This window comes from Urocitellus parryii, chromosome 6, assembly GCF_045843805.1.
Source record: "Urocitellus parryii isolate mUroPar1 chromosome 6, mUroPar1.hap1, whole genome shotgun sequence".
Lineage (NCBI taxonomy): Eukaryota > Metazoa > Chordata > Mammalia > Rodentia > Sciuridae > Urocitellus > Urocitellus parryii.
The window spans coordinates 6,336,187-6,352,682 of record NC_135536.1 but is presented as its reverse complement, the minus strand read 5'-3'; the positions used below and the strand labels follow the sequence as shown (position 1 = coordinate 6,352,682).

General features: G+C 60.6%; 1 protein-coding gene across 1 annotated transcript; it reads right to left on the bottom strand.

Moving 5' to 3' along the window:
• Nucleotides 1–490: 490 nt before the first annotated feature.
• Degs2 (delta 4-desaturase, sphingolipid 2) lies at nt 491–15,372 on the bottom strand. The gene is made up of 3 exons (XM_026415130.2): nt 15,291–15,372; nt 1,915–2,657; nt 491–865 (listed from the first exon to the last, which is right to left on the bottom strand). The coding sequence occupies exons 1-3, from the start codon at nt 15,370–15,372 to the stop codon at nt 719–721; spliced, it is 972 nt and encodes a 323-aa protein (XP_026270915.1). The 3' UTR covers nt 491–718.
• Between the last annotated feature and the right edge of the window lie 1,124 nt (nt 15,373–16,496).

Genomic DNA, 16,496 nt, shown 5'->3' with positions numbered 1-16,496 from the left:
GCCTGAACCTCTGTGGACTTGGGAAGCTTCCACAGCGCTAAGGGCCTGAGATGGAGCAGAAGTTGGACAGGTCCAGGGGGCCAGGCTGAGAGCTCAGCCAGGGTGGGAGGAGCCACGGGTCCCCAGTCTGCTGCTGTGATTTCAACATGTGCAGGGCCTTCTGCCGTCCATGCACCTGGAGGTCACTATCCACAGTGGCATGGCCATCAGGAACACTGCCTGAGGCCACCACCCAACCAGCTCAGTAAAGGGGTTGCAAGTTGGAGCTGGCCAGGAGGGGGCGCCACTGAGGCACAGGCACCGCCTGCCTGGGTCTGGGGTCTTCTGGGAGCCAGGCTGGGGTCAGGACCACCCCCTCGGAAGCACAATGCACAGACTGTGAAAACAAGCACTGGGTTTAATTTAGGGCACAAGAATCCAGAGAAGTCAGCTCCGTGAGGATCATGGGCCCAGGGCCCAAAAAGGTCCACTGAGAGTCCCTGTGCAGACCAGGACGCAGCCTGGGCCCACTATTGACAGGCATAGCTGCTGATGGCAACTCCCAGGGCTCTGGGGACAAAAGCCAGAATCAATGCAGCCAAACCCGTCTGGGGCACTGCCCATGGGCACGAAGGAGGCAGCAGCCAAACCCGTCTGGGGCACTGCCCATGGGCACGGGGGAAGCAGCAGCCAGCCGGGCAGTGTGGGCGGGGTCAGGTCGCAGGCTCCCTGGCAGGGCTCATAGGCGGTCCTCTGCCAGCTTGCACACCCGCTTCACCCTGGCATAGGGCCCCAGGGAGTCCTCGAACACAAAATCCCAGAGCACCTTCACCCACGAGTGGTGCTGCGGCAGGTGGTCGTAGTACTCGGGCGCAATCTTCCGCACCTGTAGAGAGGGCAGGGGTCAGGGGCCAGCCCCGGCCACCCACGCAAGCACACGTGCACCCGTACACCAGCGTCTCCCAGGGTGCTGGAGTCCCACTAGCCTCCAAGCTCAGCCCACGTGGCACAGGAGCCCTGCCTGGCCCACAGCAGGCACCCCTCCATGGCTGCTCTGTGACCCTTGGGTCCTGATTCTGGCTCTGCCCAGGCAGGCACTGCCCTCTGGGAGCCTGTGCCTTCCCCTCTGTAAAATGGGGACAGTGAACAAAGGCACCTGCTCAGGGGCTGTGGAGGTGGTAAGTGAGTCAGGTCCATGCACAGCCCAGCCACCGCCTCCCGGCTGCACTCGCACGAGCCTTCTCACGCACAGAGGCCCCGGGTACACACACAGCCTCACGCTCAGGCCCCACCTGCTGCCCGCGCTGGGTCACCTCAGTTCTTTCTGACCAGCCAGAGCCGGCTGAGCTGGGGAACCACGGGGCCTCCTCCCCCACTGCTGCCCTTCCTCCTTTCTCACGAAATTCTCCAACTCCGGGCCCAGGGCTCCAGGGAGAGGCCACCAAAGATTTCGCCTCCCTGCAGCCGAGCCACACCCCTTAGGTTGCAAAGCACAAGGCCCACCCTGTCCTGACTGGCCAGCTCTGGGCCAGGAGGGCGTCAGGAGACAGGAAGAGCCTCCCGTGGAGAATCGCTAACACAGCTGCCTCGTGCAGAAGAGAAAGATGAAGCACAGAGAGGGTGAGTGACTTGCCCAGAGACACAGTGCATGAATGTCACAATAGGGTGCAAGCCCCCTCTCATTGAACCAAGCCCCTAACTGTAACACTCCTGAGACTCCACCCTCCCTGGATTTGCCCCCTTACTCTCCAGCCTGGCACTTGCATGTGTCTTGTGACCTTTCCATTGCCCTGGAGACCACAAATGAGAGTGACCATCACCTGAGCAGCATAGAAAGGATAAAGCACCTGGATTTGGCCCAGGGCCTCTCGGGGCCCCCTCCTCACATGTCTGTCTGGCCCTTGCCCCCCAGCCCCGCCTGGGCCCAGCACGTACCAGGGGCAGGTTGCAGCCTGGGATGCTGGGGAAGTCGTGGTGCTCCATGTGGTAGCCCACGTTGAAGGTGATCCAGTTGAGGGGCCCGTAGTAGGAGTAGGTCTCGTGGCCCTTGAGGAACATGTAGTGCTCGGCCACGAAGTGGCCAGAGATGGGGTGCAGGCCCAGGCCCAGCAGGGAGCTGGCCAGAAGGTAGGCCACAGGCTTGATGCCCCAAAGGGCAAAGATGGCGGCGTCGACCACCAGCTGCACCAGGGTGTTGAGCACCTCCATGCGGGTCACGGCCTTGGGGTTGACACAGAGCGGCCGCAGCGAGTAGAAGAAGGGCTGCAGCACCAGCCACAGCAGCTTGCGGGCCGGCGTGCAGAAGAACCAGCCCTCCAGGTGCGTGGGGATGTCCACGTCCAGCCCATCGCCACCCAGGTAGCGGTGGTGGTCCACGTGGTACTTCTTGAAGGAGGCCGCGTAGGGCACGCCCACGGGCAGGTTGGCGAAGATGGCGAACCAGCGGTTGTGGGCAGGGCGGCCGGTGCCGAAGGCAGTGTTGTGGGAGATGTCGTGGATGGCCAGCGTCAGGGAGTGGTTCACGCAGCCGCCAAAGGCGTAGGCCCAGAAGAAGAGCCAGCGCCAGGCCAGCCCCTGCACCAGCCAGCAGGCCAGCAGCTGCGACAGCACCAGCCCTGTCACCGTCCACTTGATATGTGGGTCTGGCCGCATCAGGTCCTTGATGGCCGGGTACTTGGCTGCAGTGAGAGGGAGCAGGCGGCTCGGTGAGAGAGCTCGGCCGGCTCCACCCTCCCTGTGCTCTTCCAGCACCTTCCATCCGGCCATGCCCCTCCCTCTCTCCTTCCACCCTCCAGCAGCCCACGCCCTCAAGGATGCCTAGGAGGGACGTGCCACCCTCGCACCCAGGAGTACCCAGCCTGAGGGGACGCAGAAGCAGGGGACCTGCCACCCCTCCCCTGGGGGCCTGGGGAGACTTCCCAGAGTGGGGGAATTTGCCACCAGCCTAAATACAGGGCAGGGGTCACCACGGGTCCCAGAAATGCCAGAAATCAGAGCCACGGCAGAGCCAGGAGCCACCTGCCCCGAGAGCCCCTGCTAAACACGCACCTCGGTGCTGTGGCTGCGGGGCCAAGACACAGCACAGCAGAAGGACAACATGGACTGGTCATCCCCAAACTCATCAGGCCCCTGGGGGTGGCCACGGGAGGGGAACTGCAGGACTCTTGCTTGGCCTTGAAACAGACCGGATTTGAACACCCTCTGAATTAAGAGGAACTTCCGCTGTGACCCCTGCCCCCAAACCCTGACAGGGGCCGAGCTGAGAAGGAAGACGGCAGATGGCCCGCCCGACCTAGCCGGCCAAATCTGCGCATGTCCGCTTCCTGCCTGCCGCTGCCTCCGAGGCTTTGAAAGTCCTGCTGCCCTTAGGAGTTTCAGAGACGGAGCTTTTGAAACCATCAAGTTTCTTCCATCTTCTTCAAAGCTGGCTTTGATTAAAACCTATTTTTCTATCAATTTGACTCCAAATATTTCTGGAGCCGGGAGCAGAGCAGCTAGCCCCTTCCCTGGGCGGGCAGATCCACCCGATAACAGCCCCGAGATCTTAAAACAAACAAGAACTGCAGGAAATATGATAAAGGGTTGAAGGCATGTGTTTGGGGCCTTAGGTGCTTATTAGAGATCTTTTTTACTTTTCTGTATTTTGTTTTACAGAAAAGAAACAATGTGAGTGGGAGGAGGCCACCCAGGCCAGGAGCAGCAGCCCTGCAGGACCGGGAGGGTGGGCACCCGGTCCCCGGGGCAGGACAGCTCTGCCTTCTGGAGACCTCTGCGGCTGCTCAGCTGGAGGAGCCAAGGTTCAAGGCAGACTGCAGGAGCTGGGTGCAGGGCTGGGGTTCATCATGTGCTCAGGGGGACAGGCATCCAGGCCTGCTCTGTCCCCTGTCCCCTGGGCAGGAGCAGACAGGCCCTCAGAGATGGAGCCCGTCCTGTCATGCAGATGGGGAAGCCAAGCGCAGCAGGGCCTCGGGTCAGTTAGTACTGGTCCTCAGGGTCCCCAGAGTCTCCCACATCGACCCCCAACCCAATGAGCAGCCAGCAGCCTGGGCTCACCCTCCTCAGGCCTGTGGAGAGGGTCTCCCAGGGCCGCCCCAGGGGCTGGGGACCCAGAAGTGGAACCCCCCAGGCCAAGGAGGGCTCCTGCCTCAGCTCCTTCTGTATCCCAGAGTGTCACTCCCCTTTGGCACCCAGAATGGGGAGGATGTGACCCCGAGCAGGGCCCCCTCAGGGCCCCATAGCCAAGGCCCTCCTTCCCTCAGCCCGGTTACACGTGAGGAGACCTGGCTCAGGACGATGCCAGGACTCTGCCTGTACCTGAGGGCCTGACCCTGGCCTCCAGACCCCAAGAAGATGCACCGGGGCACTCTGACTCCGGTTGCTAGCCATTCACGCCTCTCCAGCAAGTCAGGGAGTCACGGCGCGGTCACGTTGGCCCAGCCAGGGATGACCCGGGCAGGGAACCCCTGCCCGAGCTGCTGGGCCCAGAAGGCTGCTGGCCTTGACCTTCTGGGAGGTGCGTGTGTTCCCGCTCCTCCCGGTTCAGGTGCAGGCTAGCCCAGGCGCGAACCCCAGCTCCACCTGAGGGTTTAAAATTCAGAACATAAAAGACAGGACTGCGACTCGACGACAAAACTAACAACCGCTCTAAGGTGGACGAGGGCTAGGAGCAGACATTTCTTCTCCACACGGGAGGGAAGGGGGCCTGTGAGCACCGCAGTCACGGGAAGTGCAGCTTCTCGGTGAGTGACCACCTCCGGCCACCAAGGGTGGCTAGAGCCAAAGAAGGGAAGCAAGTGAAGACGCGAGGAGCCGCAGCCCCTGGCAGCCCTGCGGCTGGGCATGGTGAGGAGAGGGGCCTGGCCGGTCCCTGAGATGGCAGACGGGCCATGACCACCTGGTCCCACCCCCGCCCCTTAAGCATGTGCCCGGAACTGGAGATGAGGGTCCAACCAGGTGCCATCGCCTGCTCACAGGAACCTGCGTGTCCAGCCGGGGAAGACCACGCAGAAAATGTGTTGGTCGTACACAGAACGGCGCTTGCCATTTTTTTCTTTTTTTTTTTTTTTTAAGGGAAGGAATGTCATAGCAGTCACCGGCCCCAGCATGGGTGGACCTCGGGGACCAGACACTAGAAGAATGTTGTCTGACGTCACTAGGAGGAAATACCCAAGGGACGCAGCGAGGGTGGGACAGTGCAGCAGACGTCACCCGGGGTGCCCGCTGGGGCTGGGTTTCTGTTTGGGGTGACAACAATGTTTCAGAAACAATAGTGATGGCTGCACAACACTGTGGATGTCACTAAGGCCACCAAGCCTCACACTTAAACATAGTTGAAGTGGCACCTCGTGTGGGTCATATATTTTACCATGGTAACAAAAAGTTTTTAAAAGTCCCAGCTTCCTTGGGGCTGGGGAAGTGGCTCAAGCGGTAGCGCGCTCGCCTGGCATGCGCAGGGCGCTGGGTTCAATCCTCAGCACCACATAAAATAAAATAAAGATGCTGTGTATTAAAAAATTCTCTCTCTCTCTCTCTCTCTCTCTCTCTCTCTCTCTCTCTCTCAAAAAAAAATCAAAAGTCTCAGCTTCCCACACGTGACCTTTGTCTGAGCTCCCTGGGAGGATCCCAAAACACTGTCCCTAGAGCCTTGCCAACTCACAGGGTGGACATGGGGACAAAGCTCTGGGCAGTTGACAGGCTCACACAGCGTGTTTCTGGGACAGGAAGGTGTTGGGGACATGGTCATGGTCATGGACTCCCAGGGGTGACCGTGTACCCACTCGGCCCTTGGCGTCACCCTGGCAGTTGGTGTGTGGGATGAGGGGAGAGCTGCCCAGCTCTGTGCTGCCCCAGAAGCCCCCAAGGAAGCCCGCAGGGCAAGGCCAAGGCCTCTGTCCTCTGCAGGGAGGGGGAGAATAGCAGACCCCAAAGATGCCACATCCTAAGCCTGACATCTGTGACTGCATTCGGTTACACAGCAAGGGCGGGTGGGCACACGGGCTTCTCATCAGGGAACCCGAAATGGGGACTCCTGGGTCAAGCTGGGGCCATGGCCGTCACAGGAGGGAGGTGGGGGCGGAGGTCTCTGTGCTGTGACACAGGACAGACTGGTCCTGCCACAGCTGCTTTGGGACACCAAGGAAGGAAGGGATGTGCAGAGGAACGTGGGCAACTCCAGAAGCTGGGAGACAGGAAATGGATTCCCCAGCCTCCCAAAGGGATGAAGCCCTGCTGACATCGGTTCCCGCCCAGCAAGGACCCGTGAGACTTGCTGCATGGCCACTGACGGGTTTTAAGCCCCAATCATGGGACCTTGTTCTCGCAGCTGCAGGAAACTGATGTGCACCCGTGGCAGCCCAGGCCCCGCGCAGCCCTGGGATGGAGTGGGAGGGCTTGGCCATCCCTGCCGGAGCCTCGCTGCCCACCGCCCGGCCATGGACAGGCCTCCAGGGCACCTCCCAGCTTTGACCCACCCGTCCTGAAAGGGCAGAGCTCAGATGTGAAAGCTGGAAGGACACGGGCCTAGGGGACAGGAGCCACACACTAGCCTTCCACTTGGAGGTGGGGACAGGGCCTGCTGCTCCACAGGGCGGCAGGTGGGGCAGGGGCAGGGGCAGGGGCAGCCTCATCCCACCTTCTTCTGACCCAACAGGGCCAGGGTCAGCAGCGACACTTCGGGCTGGGCTGTGCTGCAGTGTGGTTGGGAAAAGGGGTGCTTCTACAGGCAACCAAGGGACTGGGGGTCCACCAGCCACAGCCAGGCAAGAGGGGGTGTTTGTGACAGGCAGGGAAGAAGGATGTACCATCCTCTCTTCGGGAAGAGCCTGCCCTGCCCAGGACCTGGGAGGCATCGCAGAGCCCTGAGCCTGTGCACCCCAGGAGTCAGGCTGGGCTCCACCTGCCTGCCTCTCACCAGGGTCCTCCGGGCACCAGCCTCGCTCTACAGGGGCCTCAGAATAGCAGCAGGTCCCCCACCTGCCCAGACCCTGCAGGAGATCCACCAGCTCAAGGCCCTCGGCTTCCACAGAGCAGGTGGCCCCTACTTCCCCTTGGAAGGACGCCAAGTCTTAGAGCAAGAGGGTGGGGCCTGCCACACCTGCACCAGGTGAGCCACAGGCAGGTGAGCTGTGGGGCCGCAGGGCCTGGGTCACCTGGTTCTTGGATCCAGGCCAGACCAACAATACTCTGCTCCTCAGAGGCAAGAGCAACAACCGAGCCCAGAAGCCAGGACCTGGGCCAGTGGGTCCCAGTTTACCTGTCTGCTGAACAGAGATCACATGCTCTCCTGTGAGATGGGTTGGAAGCAAGTGAGAACACACTTGGGGTCCCCCAACCAGGCCAGCTTCAGGGAGCCTGGTGCCCCATCCTCCTCTTCCCAGCGGTTCCAAAGGACCCAAGCCCTCTCTCCTCAGGGACCCAGAGCAACTGAAGACGACAGCAGAACCCGGGCCTGCCTGGCCGCCCTGAGGCTGCCCCTTACACCCCCAGGGTCTGTAGGACCGCAGTGCCAGGACTGGGAGGAGCACACCCCTGAAACCTCCTCTCAATGGACGCTGGGCAGCTCCCAGCCTGGCCAGGCACAGGCACATCCAGAGGAGCCCTCACTCAGACCAGACCCCACAGGGCCTGGGGAGCCTCCCATGCCCAGTTCCTGAGCGGGGTCTTGGAGCAGTGTTTGCCCCTCTCCCCAGGCCTGCCCCAGCAAGAGCAGACCCCAGCCTCCAGGCCACAGGTGCCACAGGGTGCCACAGGGTGCCATAGTGCCACAGGACTGACCATCCTGCTGGAGGCAACTAAAGACTGAGGGTCTGGACACTGGCCATCATGAGGGTGTGAGCCCTGAGGAGGGCAGAGACACCATGAGCCCCAGGGACCTCAAACGCCTGGGGGCCCTTTCTGGACCCAGTGCTGGGGGAGTACTGGCGGGCCCAGAAACTCCAAGGAGCTCTCAGGAAGGCCTGCAGCGGGCCAGGACCACCCACTGTGCATCTCCTAGGGCTTCCAGAACCAGGAGGCCTCAGAGGACAGTCCCCAGAAGCTGCCAAGCCACCAGGTTCTGGAGGTGGCAAAAGCAGGGGTCTCACCAGGTAGAAAGACCTCACCGAGCCTCCAAGGGGACCCCAGGAAGGGCCCACCTGAGGAGCAAGGTAAAACCCTGGGCCTTCCCCAATTCCCCAATTCCTCAAGGCCCTGAGAAATTCTGCCCTGGCTCACAGAAACCTGCCAACGGCCACCGCTGCCAATTCTAGAGGTTCTGGGCCCTGGGGGAGGGGAGGCCTGAGGGTCACCCCACCCTGGGGAACGTGCAGGCTGGGAGTGCAGAGGAGGCCATGTTGAGGTCGGTTTGGGGGCTGGCAGGATTTGATAGTAAATGAATCCATGGAGATGTCCAGTCTCAGGGGTCAGAGAGGACAAGAAGCTAGGACAGGCGCCCACCAGACTGGGAAGGATCCTGAGGCCAGAGGTAGGGAACTGAGGCCGTGAGGGTTGGACATGGGGGAGTGGGCAGGGGACAGGGAGGGATGGCCACAGGCACCAGGACACACCTGGCTGGTGTCGTGGAGGTGGGTAGGATGCTGGCTTGACAGGAGATGCCTCTTCTGGGTATTCCAGAGAGGGGACCCAAGGAGAGTGGGGGGCCTGGGAGGGACCCCGGGCCTCAGGCTCCATCTCATCCCAGCCACAGTGAGGTGGGTCGCCCGAGGAGGGGAGGGACACACTGGCCACAGCCCCTCAGGAATTGCGGGCCAGTGGGCCATGCCCTCTGTGCTGGTGCTCCCCGGACCTCAGGGGGGACCCTGCCCACGCAGGCCTCCTCCCCAGCCTAGATGGAGCTAATAAGTGCCCCGAGGCACTGGACAGCCTACAGCCCAGGGTGGACGGCCACCTGGAACCAAAGACAAAGAGACCCACACAAGTGCTTCCCCACTGAGGGGCCCAACAGCAGCTGATCATGACTACAGCAATTTCTAGAAGTCTCCCTGTCTAAGCAAGACAGAGAGGGGAGGGCTCTGAAGTCCAGGGAGGCTCAAGGAAGGGCCCGAGAGGGCACAGTAAGGCTTGCGGAGCCAGGACCTGAGCTCAGGACCGGCACTCCAGGCCTGTATGGTGCCGAGCCAGGCCCGCGCCGGCTGGGACTCCGTCAGCACATCCCTGGTGTCTGACGTCCCATTCAGGCTTCACCACCCTGCCCAGGACATGACCACCCGCCCCCATCGTAGAGATGGCACAGAGGCCCCACCAGAAGGGGCAGCAACCTGCCCGATTTCCACGGGCCCTTCCAGAGGGGTGGGAGTGTGCTGCTCTGCCTCAGGTCCCAAGCGGGCACCCAGGGACTGCTGTGTGACCCGCAAGCCTCAGCCCTCTCTGGGCCTGCCTCATCACTCTCCCTCTCCAGGGCTGTGACGCATGGGGGAGCAGGTCCACGAGGGCACATGGACCCTGGGGTGAGACGAGGTAGGACAGAGCCGATGCTGGGGTGCTGGGAGCCGGGCTCCCTCACAGCCACCTACTTGCTCATGTCAGCAGACCCCTCATGGGACAGCAGCAGAGCATCCAGTGGGCCTGCTGGCTCGGAGGGAGGACGGCCTGATGCCAAGAGCACACCCCACAGGACCGTCCATCGCCCTCTAGCTCTGATGGAACCTTGGTCTTGTCCAGAAAGTCTCCTAACAATTCTGCTTTGCCATCCCGGTGGGGATATGGCTGGGTCAGCCGCTGGGCAAGGAAAGTGCCCTGCTTTGCGCTGCACTGGTGGCAGAGAGGGGGCCCCAGGCCCTGCACTAGACTCCTATGCAGCCACAGGCCATTCCACCCTCTCCCTGCTGACTTCTCGCTCGTGTCCAGCAGGGCTCCCAGGGTTTCTCATCACTTCCACTCCTCGACCCCTCCACGTCCCCAGGCCCTGGCACGGGCACCATCTGGGACTGGATTCTCCTGCCACTTTCCCAAGGAAGCCAGATATCATCACAGACAGTCACTCACTGGCTACAGTGTCCTTGTCTCTGCCTGTCATCATGCTGCTTCCCCACCAGCAGCTGGCACCACCAAGCTGCTCGGTGTTGACTGCGCCACCTGGTGGCCACAGCAGGAGATGCTGAGACAGCCTCCTGGCCCTGCCTGGCCCTCTCCCTCCTGCAGTAGAGTAACTTGACCTCTGAGCAGCCTCTTCTCACAAAGGTGCCTCTTAATTCCCTCCTTCCTAAACAACTTCCCTGGGTCTGGCCTAATGCTCTGAGACTGTCCTCCCACAGTGTCAACCTCTCCCGCCTGCCTTTGAGCCAAAAGACAAGCCCAGCCCTGTCCGGTCAGTGCAGGAGGCTCTCTGGGGACCCAGAGTCACAGAGAAAATGAGGAAAGTGGTCCAAAGTACCTTCAGGAGCACCTTACCCTGCCTCCTCACGGGCCACTCGCTAAACCTGCTTTTCATCCCAGTGACAAATATGTGACAAAGGTCTGAGCATCCGGCTGTTGACGGACATGGGAGGGATGTGACAAGGAGATGAGGGCTCAGCTCGTGAGGGGCACCTAGTGTGTCCCAGCCAGGAGCGCTGACACAGGGACACGCGGTGTGCTGGGTGCTGCAGCTGAAGCCTCCCCCTGGAGAATTCGGGCAGCAGGGGTGGGATTGGCCTGAGGTCACAGAAGGTCCTGATGGTGGAGAACGTCACAGTAGGTTACGTAACTTTCTCAAAACCACCGACCGTGCCTTTAAATGAGTGGATTGTGAGGCATGTTCATTATCCCTCAATAAAGCTGTTAAAAATTAAAGAAGGAACATGGGGCCAAGATAAGCCAGGCGGAAACGGAGCACATGCAGGGACAGAGGCCAGAAGGAAGGAGACAAAGAGGCCCATGGCCGGCAGCTGCAGGGAGGCAGGCACAGCAGCCAGAGGAGGGCCGTGGCCTCCTGTCACACAGAGGCTCAGGCTGGCCCGGCCACAGCAGCCAGGCCCTGCTGCAGGTGCCAGGTGAGAGTCCTGACCCCGTGCCTAACCGTGGGACAACCTCAGGCAAGTGACTTCCCTTTCCGGGCTCCTGAGATACACAAACATTCCAAGTGTGCATGAGACAAAGAAGATCAAGACAAAGGAGAAGAAAACCACCCCACGTTAAAAGGCAAAGGGCAGACAAGCCCTGGTGGGAATGGTCGTGGCCACAGACACACAAATTCACGTGGGAACTCTCACCGAGGTGTGAGGGGACTTGGAGGTGGGGCTGGGGAGGCAATGAGGTCACAGGGTGGAGCCTCATGCATGGGATCGATGCCCTGATGAAAGAGAACTTCTGCAGCCCTCCCTCACCTAGAACAAGGACAGGATCCTTCAGCAGACACCAACCCGCCACCACCGGTGGGAGGGAAACCCAGGCAGCGATTCGGGTGGCATGGGGCTGGAGACAGCAAAGGCTGTGTGAAGTGGCCTCTTATCTCATGGTGTCCCTCAAGCCCTGAGGAGCCCTGTGTGCCAGGCACCTTGGAGGAAGCCTCAGAATTGAGTGAGGAAGTAAGGTCCCCAAGGCAACTGCCCCATGGCCTAGCGGAGAACTGGGACAAAGGGAAAGGGCCAGGCATGCTGGGGGAGGAGCAGGGAGAAGAAGCTTAAAGGGAGGGGTGGCAGGTGTGTGTGTGTGTGCATGCGCGCGCGCACGTGTTTGTGCATGTGTGTGTGCGTGTGTGTGTGTGTGTGTGTGTGTTGTTAGAGTGTGTTTCTTTGCAAAGAACATTCAGGTTGAGACCTAAGTTGGCACAGGAATTCCCTAGAGGAAGAATAACGAACAGGAATTCTACAGGGGCGGGGGCCGGGATGGCTCAGGAGCAGAACTCTCGGGAAGCCAGAGAGGCCCTAGCTTCCATCCCAGCTCTGCAACCGATGACCAAGAACCTCAGCAGAGAGCAGTGGCACAGAAGCTGGGATTGGAAAGAGGGTGGGGACTCCCCCTGAGCGGCAGAAGGGCAGGGGCCAGAGACTGGGGCGCTGAGTAGGCCAGAGGCTTTCACAGGGAGGGGCATCACCGGCCACACAGGGCCCACAGTAGCCCTTGGGGACCTTCCACTTGGCTGCTGGGGGTCTGTGTCCTGGGGCCTCCCAGCCCAGGCAGGCCCACGGCCCCCCTTCCAGGACAGGGGCTTCTCTGCTCTCGTGTGCTGCTGGGAGCCACTACCAGAGGAGGCCCTGTCACTGAAGCTGAGCCTCAGAGCCCCTCACAGGGCGACTCCTCCCTTCCTTCTGCCATCTCGGAGCCTCCAGGCAGAGGGGGGTGAGACTCAGCAGCCCGCACCCCACCCCGGGAGGCCAGCCTCTCTGTGGCTGGGCAACCAGAGCCCAGGGCTCCCCTCATGGCTTGGCCAGCTCTGCTCCCGACTTCCCACCTGTGGCTGAGAGAAGCCAGCCAGACCTTTCCCACAAGAATCCAACAATTGCCAAGAGTTCTACTTCCTGGTTTCCCTCTTCTGTTTGTCTTGGATTATTTGAATATTTTTTAACTGTGTGCAGTCTGCTTTGACAACCTTTTTTTAAAAAAATTACAAAGCTATTTGTTTAGGGGAAAATAAAAAAGCCTCCTTTTTGTTCCACCAGCCACGCCTGGCTTGGTCTCTAATGAGACCAGTCTTGCTGACTCTGTTCTGCCTGGGGCCTGGGAGATGGGATTCTTGGGTTTCCACGGAGGCCTATTTTCTAGGATGCTGTGCCCTAGGGAAGATGTCCCCATCCCAGGCAGGAGCTGGGCATGGACTTTGGCCCCATTCACAGAGCACCTGGAGCACACTCTTTATGATTTCCTAGGACCTGACTCTGAGATTAGGATCTTAATTGAATATCTATTGACCTCTAAGAGCTTGGCACAGCCTGCATCAGCCAGATGGACAGGACAAGACTCGGCCCGAGCAACCACCCAGCTTCTGTGGTCTCCGGGCTGTGTGGCCTGCACAGGTCACCATCCTCCCTAATCCCCACTCTGCAGCCTCTTCTCAAAAGAGATGCTGCAGTTACACACAGGGTTCCTCCCAGGGCAGGAGCAGGCATGGTACAGGACCAGGAAACCCGAAGGCCTGTGTGCATGATGTCAGTAACTCCATTGCCACAGAAGTCCCCAGCCAAGCACATCTGGGATTACCTCACAGCACCTGCACAGCTCCAGGAGGAAGGTACCCCTGACCCTGCCCAAGTCTCAGCTTCCTCCTCTGTCCACTGACTCACCCGTGGCTGGTGAATGGGTCCTGGGATCCTTGCCAGGAGGTCACCTTCACAGCCAACTCTGGACTTCTCCCCAGCTCCCCAGAGACCAGAGCTTATGGGCGGCCGCCGTGAAAGGGAAACCTGAGGTCAGCCCTTGCCAGCCTGGGACAGGGCCTAGGAGGCTGGCCAGGTGCTTCCTGAGGGAGGCAGGACTGAACCAAGCAGAACAAGGCCCAGCAAGAGAGCCAGGCAGAGCAGGGACAGGACACTCAAGCCGGGAAAGGCTGGGGCAGAAGCCTGGGAGGGAGAGAGACAGCTCATTCCAAGTTCACTAGCTCAGAACTGGACTGGCAAGAGGGCGGGCACCATGACTCCTGAAAGGAGACATGAGCAAATCTTCCTGGAGGGACAGCACAGCCTGGGCCTGCCTTGTGAACCCTCCCAAGCCTCCCAGAACTCTTTGGCCATCCTCTGTAGAAAGCCTGGACTCCTTCTAGGGCCCATGGTTTATCTCTTTTGAAGGAGACCCTTCTGCACGTCCTACGGTCTCAGACACATCACTGGGCACCTTGCTCTCTGGGATCCCATTTCATCCTCACACCCACTCCGCCAGGCGGGAAGACTGTGCCCACTTGGCAGCCTGGGAGAGTGAGGTTACAACCAAGGGGGTGGGCGCTTCAGGCCCTGGCTCCTCCCTGATAACCCTGAGCACCCATGGCCAGGACTCTGGCTGTCCAGAGCCTCCCGGCTTCTCCCTCTGGGCCAGGGGCCCAATCAGCCCTGTGAGAGGAAGCTGAGGGCAGCAGGGGAAGGCATGGAACCAAGATGCCAGCCCTCGGCGGTAGGTGGGGAGCCCTCCCAGCCGCCCAGGAAGTTGGAGCTTCAGGGGAGTCGCCTGATGGTCTCACAGAAGTTCCCAGCCCTGAGAACCCAGCGGCAGGGCTGCCAGCGCGTGCGTCCTGTGTCTGAAGATTGAAGTGGTAGGATGAACATCTGCGGTCTTGAAGTGGGTCAGGAAGGCACCAAAGTGAGGACTGGCAAGAAAACGGCCAATCGACCTAACTGAATTTACACTAAGCAGAAGCTCTGTGCTAACCAAGACGATGAGCAGGAGGGCACACCTGCCACATCTCAGACCCAGGGTTCCAGGGCGCCAGGAGAAAGGGCTCTACCCACACGCCAAAGACAAGCCCCAGGTTAAAATGGCCAATTCAAATCTGAAAACAATCATCAAATACATACAAACTGTCCACGAAGAAACAATCTTGTACCACCATCTGGTGAAATATCAGAAAATTAAAAGGTGAGCCAAGTGTCGGCAAAGGTGTGGGGATCGATCAGTGAGAAGGAGCCCAGCTCGGGAGCACCTGGGTGGCAGGGTCACTTGCTTGCGGTTCAAAGGTGTTATGGGCATGAATGAGCCACACAATGGTGTCCACACAAGTAAAATGACCCCACAGGCTGGGCCCCCCGTGGCGCACGCCTGTAATCCCAGCAGCTTAAGAGGCTGAGGCAGGAGGATTGCAAGTTCAAAACCAGACTCAGCAATTTATCGGAGCCTTAAGCAATTCAGTGAGACCCCTTCTCTAAATAAAATATTTAAAAGGGCTGGAGATGTGGCTGAGTGGTGGAGCGACCCTGGGTTCAATCCCCCCCTCCAAAAAAAGACCTCACAGAACCCTGGGCGGCCACCAGGTATTAAGCTACCTGATGGAACAGACGGGATACTTTGGTAAAATCTTTGGGGTCCCCCACCGCGCCCACCAAAGAGACCGAATCTCTCGCTGCGCAGCTGCTTCCTTGCCCGCCCTCCGATGTCCACGGCGGGCCTTCTCGCCAGCCGCAGGACCCTAGGCAACCGCACCCAGCGGGTGGCCACCGGTTGCCGGCGAAAGACCAAGGCAGACTGCGCCGCTGGCCGTCCCCACGCTGCCCGCCCGAGGCTGAGCCGCGCTCCAACCGAGAATCGAGTTCCCAGGACGGAGTCAGAGTCGCAGGCCGAGACCCCGCGGAGCCCGGTGGGGATGCACCTCCCCGGGGCGAGGATGTGGCAGTGCGGCTGGCCCCCGGCTCGCACGGGATCCCAGGCAGGCTCCCGGGGCTGTCCCCACCCGCAGGCGCCCGCAACGCGCTCACCCAGCATCTCCTTGCGCCGCTGCGTGTGCGGCTGGTCGGTGTAGACCCACTCGAAGTCGCTGCGGCCCGCGCAGTTGCCCATCGTGCGCCCGGGAGCGCAGCGCACGGCTCCGATCTGCTCCACCTGCCGCGGCGCCCGCGCGGCGCCGGCTACTTCGGGCGGGGCCGCCGGAGGGGCGGGGCTCGCGGTGGCGGACCCGGGAGAGCAGCCCGGGTTCCTGCGGTGCCCGAGTGGCTCCGCACCTGGGCGGGCCGCGGTGGCTCTCGGAGCCTCAGTTTCTTTGGCCGGAAAATGGGGCTGTGCGTCCACCCTGGAGGCTGCGGAGCGCACACGACCCACCAGCGTCCCTGGATCACTCCTGGTGGGTGACGCCGGCTGCCGCCCTCGGGCCGCGTCGCCTCGGAGCGCACACTCATTCTCCCCGCCTCGCTCGCCCGAACTAGTAGCCAGGCTTTAAGGCCAAGCGGTGGTCTGTCCTTGGCTCACACCTATTTGCGTTTGGGTCTCTGACTCCTGCTATCCCTGTCCACACAGAGGATCCTGTAATCGTGCCCGCAGGGCAGGGAAGAGGGGACTTGGGAGGAAAGAGCTCAAAAGCATACAACAGTGTCCACAAGCAGCTTAGGAAAGGTGGGCTGCGAGTGTCCTCCCCTACCCACCCCCTCACACAATAACCTCCTGGAGGTGAATCAGACCACCCCAGCCTCAGGGAACTTGAAATCTCAATGGGGACACAGATAGGGAAGTGATTCCAAGTGATGTGCACCATGTCACAAGATAGGCCACGGAGTAGCTAGGATCCAGTAGAAGGAGCTTTTGCATTGGGCCTTGTGGGATGAGTGGGAGTTCAACAGTTAGAAAAGCAGAAATTGATAGAGGGAGCAGCAGATGCACAGGCTCACGAGCAAAGAAGAGCCAGACATTCTCCAGGTGAAGAGTCAGTTTGGGGGATGGGGAGACAGAGACCCTCATTTTTACTTTCTCAGGGATTCCCCTCCTCTCCTTCTGCTCCTTTGGAGCTTGGAGGGTGTACATGGCATACCTGAAGACTCAAGTCTGGCCTCTGCCAGGTTCTGCACTCACCAGCAGCCAGAGCTACCACAAGGCAGTGATGGCCAGCTTCCCTGCTCCTCAGAAGTCCAGCCCAGGAGTGCCATCAGCTTGACAGGCCTCCCTCTGCCCAGAGCCAAAGGCAGTCCCAGCCT